The sequence below is a fragment of the Pipistrellus kuhlii genome, unplaced genomic scaffold, assembly GCF_014108245.1.
Source record: "Pipistrellus kuhlii isolate mPipKuh1 unplaced genomic scaffold, mPipKuh1.p scaffold_m20_p_55, whole genome shotgun sequence".
NCBI lineage: Eukaryota > Metazoa > Chordata > Mammalia > Chiroptera > Vespertilionidae > Pipistrellus > Pipistrellus kuhlii.
The window spans coordinates 714,963-726,622 of record NW_023425557.1 but is presented as its reverse complement, the minus strand read 5'-3'; the positions used below and the strand labels follow the sequence as shown (position 1 = coordinate 726,622).

The window sequence follows — 11,660 nt, the reverse complement described above, 5'->3', positions numbered from 1 at the left end:
GGTCAGTGCACCTCATAGCGACTGGTTGATGGGTCCTTCTAGTCGTTCTGCTGTTCAGTCGCTGGGATTGTGTGTGTGTGTGTGTGTGTGTGTGTGAAATCCTTCCCGTGACTCTTGTCTTACACAGTAAGCCCAGGGTTCTCACCACAGCTGATCTGTATCCTGTCTTCTTCCTGCTCCCTCCAGCCCTACTCTTTTCTGAACACATCGCCTCCTCCCTGCCTTTTGCTCACTCTGTTCCAACCACGCTGGCCTCCTTGCACGTTCTGCCTCAGGGCCTTTGCACTTGCTGTTCCCTCTGCCTGGGTAATCTTCCTCTAAAACTCCCATGGTTCATCTTCTCCCGAGAGGCCTCCCGACCACCCACAGGACACAGTGCCCTCTGCAGGCTCCTCTCCCCTCACTCTGCTTTCCCTCCACGACCCCCCTCCCTTCCTGTCATACTGGACACGGACTCGCTTCTGCATTGCCCTCCTCCTTAGGACACCGTGAGCTCCCCGAGGGTAGGGATCTGTCCTGCTCACTGCTGAGAGACAAAAACTATTATGGTTCCATTTTCCAGATGAAGAAACTGAGGCAGGAGAGGTGCAGTGACTTGCCCGGAGCTGGGAGACTGAGGCGAGGCTGAGGCACACTCATAAGAGCTGCCGGGATGACTGGTACAGTCCTCAGCTTGTCATGGATGCAGCCAGCAGCCAGGGGCCATCACTGCTTTGTGGGCACCAGAGCGAAGCACCGCCACCAGAGGGCACTGGACTCACAGGAATGTTTCCTCATCACAAGGGCCAGCAGGCCACTTGCTGGCATTTGGTGGAGGGGCTGGCAGCCTGGCCATGCCCGGACAGACTCCCACAATGAAGAACTGTCCTCCCAGGGCCAGCAGTGTCACTGCGGGAACCACTAAACACTGGGCCCAGCGCCTGCCCTGCAGCAGCCGCCGAGAGCGGTTAAAATAAGACAAGGACTCCGCAGCCGCCTGCCTGGGCTCCAAAGTAGCCAGAACAGCCCAGCCAGCGCGGCTCAGGAGCATCGACCTATGAACCAGGAGGTCATGGTTCGGTTCCCAGTCAGGGCACATGCCCAGGTTGTGGGCTCGGTCCCCAGTGTGATGTGTGCAGGAGGCAGCCGATCAATGATTCTCTCTCATCGATGTTTCTGTCTTTCCCTTCCTCTCTCTGAAACCAATAAGCACATATTTAAAAACAAACAAACAAAACAAAAAAAACGGCCCTACCCAGTTTGGCTCAGTGGATAGAGCATCGTCCTGTGGATGAAGGGTCCCGGGATCGATTCCAGTCAAGGGCATGCACCTCCCCAGCCGGGCCCTGATCAGGATGCCTGCAGGAGGCAACCAATCAATGTGTTTCTCTCACATCGATGTTTCCGCCTTCCCCTCTCTTCCACTCTCTCTGAAAATCAATGAAAAAAACAAAACACTAGCTCAGAACAAGCCAGGCTCAGCCGCGGCGGCTCTGTGACCGCGGGCGAGCCTCGGGACCTTCCTGAGCGTCTGAAAAGTGAGGGTGGACCCTCCCTCTAGCTGAGGAGGAAGGCTCCGCTGCCGTGTTGGCTGTGACGGTCAGTGTGAGGGGCAGGTGCTCGGGTCTAAACCTGTCACCCTTCCCGCCGGGGGCGCTCTGTGGGCGCTCTGCGCCTCTCGCTCCGTGTTTGCTGACGGGCTCACCCGGGCCCCAGGGAAGCAGACGGGAGGCCAGGGGACCACAGGTTTATTGGGCTCCACACACGCACGCACGTGTCACAGGACAACGGCACGGTTACTCAGCACACGAGGAGGCCCGGAGGCAGTGGGTGCAGTCTCCGCCCTGCGGCCAGCCCCGGCGGGGTGCCTCCTCCGGGGCAGCTGAGGGAGGGCTCCGGGCCCCGGGCCCCGGGCCTGGGAGGGGAAGCGAGCAGGCAAGTCCATGGGGGGCCGGGGCGCAGGGCCGCCTCACTCCAGGGACTGAAGCATCAGCAGCTGTTTCAGCACCTTTGTCTGGCTGGTCTCACGGATCTCGCCGGCCAGGAACATCTCGTCCACGACCGTGTAAACCTGGCGGAGGGGGTGACGGAGGGCCGGGTGAGGGGAGGGGCCCACCCGGATGCTGGTCCCGACCAGGGAACGGGGAGGGGGGGTCTCCGAGGCCTGAGAGCCGGGAAACGGGCGCCAGCAGGGGCGTGGAGGTGGCACAGGGGTCACGGCCCACCCCGCCCTGCCCGTGGCCCCTCGGCCGCCCCCTCCCCAGGAACTCACCTTGTAAAAATTGAACACCAGGTCCAGCTCACAGACGTTGTGGAAATATTCGTTTAGGACCTGGGAGAGGAAGAGAGAGATCGTGAGAGACGAGCAGGGAGAGACACAGGAATAGGGGTCATCAGACAGAGATGGCAAAAAGGATAGAGACCGAGCGGGAGGGAGATGGGCGGGGGACGGAGAGGGAGAGGAAGAGAAACAAGAAGGGAGATCAGATGAGGACAGACAGGCCTGAGGGAGGGGAGAGAGGAATGGGGAAAGTGACACGTGGGCAGAGACAGACTCAGACGGTTGCATAGACCACAGTTTTGCTGCAGCAGAAACAAGGACCAAAAAAAAGGAAAAAGGCCGCAGCTGGTTTGGCTCAGTGGATAGAGTGTTGGCTTATGGACCAAAGGGTCCCGGGTTTGATTCCCGACAAGGACAAATGCTTGGGATATAGGCTTGGTCCCCGGGGGGGGGGGGGGGGAGGGTGTGTGTGCAGAAGGCAGCGGATCGATGGTTCTCTCATCGTTGATGTTTTTCTCTCTCTCTCTCCCTTCCTCTCTGAAGTCAATAAAAATATATTACACAGGGAAAAAAGGAAAAAGGAGAGAAACACGAGAACAGGAGGAGGGTAGCGATAGGCGGCTGTGGGCGAGGAGGCGGGCGGGCACGCACCTCCACGAAGTTGTGGATGGCCTCCAGGTAGGCCAGGTTGTTGTCGTTGACGTCCACGCAGATGCAGAAGTAGAGGCCGGCGTAGCGGCGGTAGATGATCTTGAAGTTCCGGAACTGCGGGGGAGAGACCGTCGGTGACAGGGGCCCCGAGCCCGGCGGGCGGCGGGGCGGGGCCAGCACACCTCCTCCTGCCTCTCACGCCCCCGAGGCCCCGCTCTGTGCCCGGCTCTGTGCCCGGCCCTGTGCGGGACACGGCGATGGCTGACACGGGCCTGGCGTCCGCCCTGGGCTCACAGCGCAGGGCGGAGCGGTCCGTCCTCAGACACCCCCGGGGAGGGCGGGGCTGGGAGCAGGAGCGGAGGGGGGGGCGGCTGACTCAGCCTGGAGGGCTTCCTGGAGGAGGGGAGACCTGAGGTCTGCAGGACGAGCAGGAGTGAACGAGCAGAGTATCCCACACAGAGGGAACAGCTTGGACAAAAGCCCAGCGCCCAGCAGGAGCCGGCAGGGCCCAGGCACCCTCCCACCTGGCCCGTGGGGAGGCGGAGTCCTCAGCAGGGACCACTCGACCGTGCGTCCACAGGCCCCGGCGGAGCTCCGACCGGGGCGGGCTCTGTGCTGGGCAGAGTCACCACTCGTAACCAAGGCAACCCCAGCCTTGCTCTGAACTGAACTGGACAGAAACATTGCTCAGCAGCACACAGCCCAGGCCGAGCGTGCATGGACGGGCCGCGGGCGCTAGCTAATCCCGTGTGTAAGCGGAGACGCGGGCCGGTGCAGACACGGACGTGTGTGGGCTTGCAAAGGACGAAGCCGTCAGCCAGCAGCTGGAAACCCAGCCCGGGCCAGGCAGGGCCTGGCGCCCCCTGGCAGCAGCCGCGAAGGCCAACGGGAGCTCCTGATGCTGCTGCTTTCCCGGCTCATCCTGGGGTCGGCTTCTGGCACCCTCACAGGGATGCCCGCACACGACCCGGATAATAAGCATGGACGAGGCACACTCCACTTTTCTTCCTTTCTTTAAGACATTCTAATTGGCTTGTAGAGAGAGGAAGGGAGCGGGAGAGACAAAAACATCGACGTGAGAGGGAAATACATGCCCTACCTGGCACGGAGCCTGCCACGTGAGCCCTGAGCGGGGGCAGACGGGGACCTCTTGGGGCTGGGAAGCCGCCCACCCAGCCGCACCCCGCGGCCAGAGCTACCTTTGCTGGAACCGATACCGATTGTGACTTCAGAAAAGGGTGCAGCTGAAACCGGTGTGGCTCAGTGGATAGCGTCAGTCTGCGGACTGAAGGGTCCCAGGTTTGATTCCAGTCAAGGGCATGTACCTTGGTTGCAGGCACATCCCCAGTGGGGGGTGTGAAAGAGGCAGCTGATTAATGATTCTCCCTCATCGATGTTTCTAACTCTCTATCCCTCTCTCTTCCTTTCTGTAAAAAATCAATAAAATATATATTAAAAAAAAAAAAAAAAAGAAAGAAGAGAAGAGAAGATGGTGGGGACCCCGCTCTGGAGAGAGGCTCCTGCTTCCCAGGCCGGAGGCCGTGCCTGCGCTGCCTGTCAAGCTGGCGGCCTCACCCTCCTCACTCCTTCCTGTGCCCGCGAACCCACTGCCAGGCTTCGCAGAGGGCGGCCGGACCCACGGCTTCTGCTACCCACTCAGCTAAGTCTCCTCCTGCAGGCTGAGGGGTGCCCTCCCCCACTCAGGGATGGCCACCCTGTGTCCTGCCAGCCCCTCCCCCGGAACTCCGACTCTGCTCCCTCCTGGACAGACGGACACCTCACTGACCTGCACCTCAGCCTGCTCTTTCCGAAGCCGGTCCTGTCTTAAAGTGACAGTGCCATGCTACTGCTCCACATCTAACCACTGGTCCTTCCTGGCTCTGCCACGGGTCTTCTCGCCACCCCCGCTGCTTCCACACCGGCTCACTCACTGCACCTGTCACCGGGACCCTGGCTGTGGCCTCCCTGCTTCTGCTCTGCCCCCCATAGAGGGTCCCCAAGTCGGCCCATGTCCCCCTTCTGCTCAAAACCCTCCCTGGCTGCCACCTCCCTCAGGAGCCGCGTCCTCACCACGGCCCTGCGCCATCTGCCGTGTTATCTCTGTCCTCATCCCCCCCCCACCTCAGGCAGCTGGCCTCCTGGCTATTCCAGGAATGCCCCAGTGTGTTCCCGCCCCAGGGCCTTTGCACTGGCCAGTTCCCTGGCCCTGGAATGCTCCTCTCCCAGACACCCCGTCCTTCCTTCCGCTTCTTAACTCCTTCAGGCAGGTCTGGCTCAGGTGTCACCTCTCCAATGAGGGTTTTCTGATCGAGCCATTTAAAGCCGCATTACAGCCAAAACCGGTTGCTCTATCAGTGGATAGAGCATCGGCCTGCGGACTGAAGGGTCCCAGGTTCAATTCCGGTCAAGGGCATGTACCTTGGTTGCAGGCACATCCCCGGTAAGGGGTGTGCAGGAGGCAACTGGTCGATATCTCTCTCTCTCATCGATGTTTCTAGCTCTCTCTATCTCTCCCTTCCTCTCTGTAAAAAAAGTATATTTTTTAAAAATAATAATAAAGCCGCATTCCGGCCCCAGCGCACACGTGGGCACTCGCACCCCTTCAGCCGCAGCTGCCTGATGCTCCGGCCCGTCACCACCTGACTGTATCTTTACCATCAGCTCTGAGGGCAGGGACTCAGTCCTGTCTCTTACGTTCGCTGCAGTGTCAACAGAACAGGCTCTCCATTCACATTTGTTGAATTCTTTCGGACACCCAGCCTGGTCTCCTGAACAGGCTAACACCGCGGGAACTAATGGTGGAGACGTCTCGATGGAAAGAGACCAGACGGACACGGCAGACAAAGCAATGCCAGATCCCTGACTGGCTGTTAACAGCCGAATTGATAATTTGGGGGAAATTTAAATACGCATTGAGTATTAGAGTAATATTTAACAAGTATGGCCCTCGCCAGTTTGGCTCAATGGATAGAGCACCAGCCTGCAGACTGAAGGGTCCCGGGTTCGATTCCAGTCAAGGGTACATGCCTGGGTTGCAGGCTCGATCCCCAGTAGGGGATGTGCAGGAGGCAGCCAATCAGTGATTCTCTCTCTCATGATGTTTTTCTATCTTTTGCTCCCTCTCCCTTCCTCTCTGAAATCAATAAAAAACATATCCTATATAATGAGAGGAACATGCTAATTATCAGTTACGCCATGAGGCATAACGACCAACCACATAATGACCGGATCACGGATCTGCAGGAGGGTGAGGCAGCAAACTACAAGCAGGCAGAGGAGAGCTACAGAAGGGGGCAGGGCCCCAAGCTATGAGGGGGATGGAGGGAGCTACGATAGGGCAGCGGTGGAGAGCTATTGCAGGGGAGCAGCAACCTACTGGTGTGCGGATTCATGCGCAGGGCTACCAGTATATATATAAAAGGCAACCCCAAAAATTCCTCAGCCCAAAAGAGAAAAAGGTAGAGAAAAAAAGCAAAAATATTCACACTGATTAAATCTGGGTAGCGGGTGCATGAATCTTCACTCAACGTCTCCCTCGTTGTACTAATCTGTATGTTTGAAAAGTTTCACAATGCAAAGTACCTAACAAAAGGAAGACAGTTGTCCTGGCTGGTTTGGCTCAGTGGATAGAGCATCGCCCTATGGACTGAAGGGTCCTGGGTTCAATTCCCGTCAAGGGCATGTGCCCAGGTGGCGGGCGGGCTCTATCCCCAGTGAGGGGCATGCAAGAGGCAGGCAGCTGATCAATGATGCTCTCTCATCATTGATGTTTCTCTCTCTCTCTCTCTCTCTCTCTCTCTCTCTCTCTTCTTTTCCCTTTCTCTCTAAAATCAATAAAAATATATTAAGGAAAAGGAAGAAGCAAGCTGCCAGCATGCTGAGGGAATGGACGTGGGAAGGGAGGAGGGTCTGCGGTCACTGCATCAGGAGTTGGCAGGCGGGGGAGGGGCGGGGCGGCACAGGAGGCATGGGGGCGGGCCTGTCACCTCCACAAAGTTGGTGTGCTTGGCATCTCGGACCGTGACCACGGCGTGCACCTCCTCGATCAACTTCTGCTTCTCGTCGTCGTCAAACTGCATGTACCACTTGGCCAGGCGCGTCTTGCCCGCTCTGTTCTGGATGAGGATGAAGCGGATCTGGGGGCGGGAGAAGGAAGTGAGAGGCAGGGCAGGGAGGGCCAGCACTACGTCCACCCAACAGCCCCACCCATCACCACCCGGGAGCCAGGGCCACTCCTCCCTGCTGCCGGCCTTCCCCAGGGCTCCCATCCCAGCTCCCCCCGCCCCTGCAGAGATTTCTCTTCCCCAGAGCAGCCAGCTCTGCTCTCAGCTCCAGGACCCCGAGTCCAAGCTAGGCTCCACAGCCTGGTCTGCCTGGCCTCGGACCCGGATCCGCCCTTCTGAGAGCCCATTCCCCCATCAGCAAGACAGGTCTCCTTCTCGGGCTATATTTTTTGCAGGTTAAATAAGTTTGTAAAAACAGTTCAGTGGCCCTAACAGTTCAGCGGATAGAGCGTCAGCCTGCAGACTGAAGGGTCCCAGGTTCAATTCAGGTCAAGGGCATGTGCCTTGGTTGCGGGCACGTCCCCAGTTGGGGGTGTGCAGGAGGCAGCTGATCGATGATTCTCTCTCATCGATGTTTCTAGCTCTCTATCCCTCTCCCTTCCTTTCTGTAAAAAATCAATAATATATATTTTTTAAAAAAAACAGTTCAGTGGCTGGCACATAGCAGGCACTCAACGAATGTTTGCATTGCAGTGCCTGCTGGGAATTGTAGTCCCAAGAATGGGTTTGTGTGTCAGGGTGACAAGGTGGGGAAAAGAGATGGTCCTTGTTCCCAACATTTTGAGAAATTATCCGTTTTCCTCCTGGCAATGCCAACTTCTCTTTTTCTTTTTACTTACTATATATATTTTTTATACTTATTCGTTTTAAAAAAATTGAGATATAATTCACATACCATAAAATCCACCAAACATGTATATAGCTCAGTGGCTTTTAGTATATTCTGATAACTGGGCAAACATCACCACTAATTCCAGAAACATCTCCATCAGCCCAGAAAGAAATCCCCACCCATTAGCAGTCACCCTCCCTCCTCCTGCCCCCAGCAACCATGAATCTTTCTGCCTCTGCATGAATTTGCCTGCTCGGCACATTTCACAGAAGTGGAATCACAGTGTGTGACCTGTATGTGGCTCCTTCACACAGCAGGATGATTTCAAAGCTCGTCCATGCTGTATCCCCCTCTGTGGATATTCTTCATCTTCTGTGTCTACTCAGCAGTGGCTGGACATTCGGGTTGTTTATGTTTTTGGGTGATTCTGAACCAGGCTGTTCTGAACATTCATGTGTAAGTTTTTATGTGGATGTATTATATGTTTTCATTTCCCTTGGGCAGAAACCTAGGAGTAGAATCGCTGGGTCACAAGGCAACTCTATATCTAACTTTCAGGAACTGCTACGCTATTTCCCAAAGCATCTGCCACTTTTTTTTTCCTTCTTTTTCTTTTTCTTTTTTTTAGTTTTGAAAGGCATTGGGAGTCAGAGGAGCTTCAGCTAACAGAGCTAAAGACTACCCCTTGACTCAGGACCCTTGCTATTTATTAACACAATTTGTGCTCAGGCAAGGTGGAGACAATGCCACTTAAGTGATACAACCACTTGCTGCCTCAGTTTATCCACCTGAAAAATAGGGCCACATAAGGGTGTGATGAGGGGTAAACAATATATGAGAAGAACCCAGAACAGTGCTTGGCTCAGCTTATGCACACCGGGTCAGCTATGAGTATCATCCGTGATGGCTAGAAATTTTGCTCTTATGGTTCTGAAATGCCAAGTCAACTGTCATAGGGCTGCTATGAAAACTGAACGAGTTAATGCCAGGAGTGCTTAGCAGAGTGCCCATTACATACTGAGCACTAATAAAATCAGCTATTATGTTGACGGAGGGTCATTTGACCGAGAGGCTAAGAACTCAAACTCGGCAGTCTGCACGAATCTGCTCACTGCGTGTCCGCGGGCAAGCCAGTGGACCTCTCTGGGCCTTAGTTTCCCCTCCTGTGTAATGGACATCACGAGAGTCCCTCCCTCGTAAGACTGTTGCGCAGGTTACCAAACACAAGGGTCGTACAGTGACTAGCACAGACTACGTGACACATAAGCATAGTGGACCCTCAGCTCCCAAACTTAATTCATTCTGGAAGGCTGTTCAAAAAGCGACATGTTCGAAAACCAAGTCATTTTTCCCCACTTAGAAATCGTGTAAATTGACCTAACCCATTCCAGAACCCAAATGACTTTGTTTTATCCTTTCTCAGTTGCCTGTGATCATTGTCCCATGAGCACTTTCACAACCTTGACGGCCTCCTTATCTTTTAAAATTGTACTAATGGCCGAAACCGGTTTGGCTCAGTGGTAGAGCGTCGGTCTGTGGACTGAAGGGTCCCAAGTTCGATTCCGGTCAAGGGCATGTACATTGGTTGCAGGCACATCCCCGGTAGGGAGTGTGCAAGAGGCAGCTGGTCGATGTTTCTCGCTCACCAATGTTTCTAACTCTCTCTCCCTCTCCTTCCTCTCTAAATAAATAAATAAATAAATAAATAAATAAATAAAATAAAATTGTACTAATGGTGGATTTCGCCATGCCAGACTCGGGAGCCAGATCAGACACCTGAACACCTCTTATTACCCTCTGCAATGTTTCCTTTTTTAAGCTCTATTGTTGTGGTCACACTTTCCTTGGCACTTCGCTGCTACCACTAAGCTCCTTAGAACCCAGGGAGACTGTGTTAACAGCGCGAGGTTTAGTGGTGAACTGACCCACCTTCTCTCTCCCGTCGCCTGAGAGGCGCCTGACTGATCACACAGCCATCGGTAGGAGAGGGGTGTTGGGTCCAGAAGTGTTGTTCGACAGCCGAGATATTTTCCCATGAACACTTTGGTCGAGACGGGAGACGTTTGAGAAGCGAGGTTTGACTGTATTAGTTCTTATGTATCACTCACCGTCACCGGACTGAGAAAACTACGGCCCACGTTCACCCGGGTAGGAAGCCTGCCTTTGGGCTCAGTCCTATTTGGGACGGGCACGCGTGTGCCCATTTTATGGATAAGGAAACTGAAGCTCAGAGAAGAAGTCTCACAGCCAGCAGGCGGAGCTGGGAGTCCAACAGCTTTGGTCTGAACTCCCTCCCCCTGTCCAGTGGGAGCCCCCGCCCTGTCGGAAGTCTGTTTCCTAAATCTCACTCTCCACACATTCTATCCACTTCCCCCCAGCAATCCAGCTGACTGGGACAGGCTATTACCATCTCCTTCCAAGAACCCCTTCTGCTGAGCCAGGGAAACCCACTTCCTAGCAGGGCAGGGGCAGGACAGGAAGGAAGAGGCCTGTGTGGGGGTGGACCTCTAAGAGGCGGAGACATCTGGGCCTTGGGGAAGGAGAGCTAGAAGCAAACCTACAGAGCTGACACCCACCACCATTCATCTGTTTTCCCTGCTCCTGCCCACAGAATCCTTTTTTTTTTTTTTTTGTATGATCCAAAAGCCCCATCCCGGGGAGCAGGTGCCAAATCCGATACCCAGTCCTTGCCCCCAAAGCCCAATCTCTCACTTCCATGCCTACTCCGACCCCTCAACTCACCTCCCCGCTGGAAAGGCCCCTCACATCGCACCCCATTTCATGTCTGGCATCCATTCCCTACCTCCGGGCCTTCTTCCCCTCTGCAGCACGCTTTCCCGGACCCTAAAGGCCCGTTCCCCATAGCGGTCTACTTCCCGCCTCCTCTTCCCAGGCGCCCACCAACTGTATCCCGCCTGTTCCAACACCCCCTTCCGCCTGCAATGCCAGCTTCCTGCCTCCAGAGACCCTTTCTCTTTTATCCCGATGCCTCTCCTTCTCCCACGCCCCCAGAGGGCCCTCCTCTGGGGTCGCCCCCTCTTTCTACCCTCGACACCCAGCCTCAGCAATTGCCTCCCCGTTTCAAACCCCCTCTCCCCCAGTCATCTCCAATGTCTCCCACTCGGATAGCCCTCTCCCCTCGGCACCTTCTCTCCAACGACCCGTAGCCTCCAGACCCCCCGCTGTATCCCCCGAGCCCAGAACCCCCGTTCAGTTCCCCGCTTCCCGGCCTTTGATCGGCCCCGATCCCGACAGCTCGCGCCCGGCCCAGACCAAGGCGCCGCCGAGGGGGGGCTTGTCAGTGCCCGACCCAACCTCCAACCTGCGCGTGGACCCACCCTCCTCCCGTCCCCACCGCGAGCGCGCCCCAGTTACCATGGCGACCCCCGTCCGGACCCCAGCAGCCCCGGTCCCGCGGCGACTGGGCGGCTCCCGCTCTGCAAGGTGTTGGGGGACCCGAGGCTAGAGCGGACTTCCGGCAGAAGAAGCCGCTTGCCCTCTGGCGCACAGCCCTCTGGGAAATGTAGTCCCAAGAATGAGTTTGCGCGTCAGGGTGGCGAGGTGGGGAAAAGAGGCGGTCCTTCTTCCCAACCTCCTGAGAAATTGTCCGTTTTCCTCTGTCCGGTTCAGGCTCCACAGGCATGCTAAGAGTCGTGGGTGCGTGTCTCTTCGGAGGACTACAATTACCGAAAAAGCCCTCTGCGGCGGGCGTTGCATTCTGGGAAAGGTAGTTCTAATGGCCTCTCCTCCAAGGCGAGCTGGGCATGCTGGGAATAGTAGTTTTAAATAAGAAACTGCGTGCGGGGCGCTTGAAATGTAACTAACTGTCTTTCCGTGCTCACCCACGGCTTTG

The 11,660-nt window shown here is 56.0% G+C and overlaps 1 protein-coding gene across 1 annotated transcript; it reads right to left on the bottom strand.

Annotated features, from left to right (window-relative positions):
- Positions 1-1,713: 1,713 nt before the first annotated feature.
- On the bottom strand, positions 1,714-11,338 carry AP2S1 (adaptor related protein complex 2 subunit sigma 1). Its single transcript, XM_036416409.1, has 5 exons — positions 11,183-11,338; positions 6,898-7,047; positions 2,912-3,025; positions 2,252-2,311; positions 1,714-2,050 (listed from the first exon to the last, which is right to left on the bottom strand). The coding sequence occupies exons 1-5, from the start codon at positions 11,183-11,185 to the stop codon at positions 1,949-1,951; spliced, it is 429 nt and encodes a 142-aa protein (XP_036272302.1). The 5' UTR covers positions 11,186-11,338; the 3' UTR covers positions 1,714-1,948.
- Positions 11,339-11,660: the final 322 nt, after the last annotated feature.

What these genes read in the sequence shown, in the direction of transcription:
- AP2S1 (XM_036416409.1), bottom strand. An exon ending in CCATCCACAACTTCGTGGAG is followed by an intron (nt 2,312 to 2,911) that starts GTGCGTGCCCGC and finishes TTCCTCTCCCAG; the next exon opens with GTCCTAAACGAATATTTCCA. An exon ending in TGGTGTTCAATTTTTACAAG is followed by an intron (nt 2,051 to 2,251) that starts GTGAGTTCCTGG and finishes CCCCTCCGCCAG; the next exon opens with GTTTACACGGTCGTGGACGA.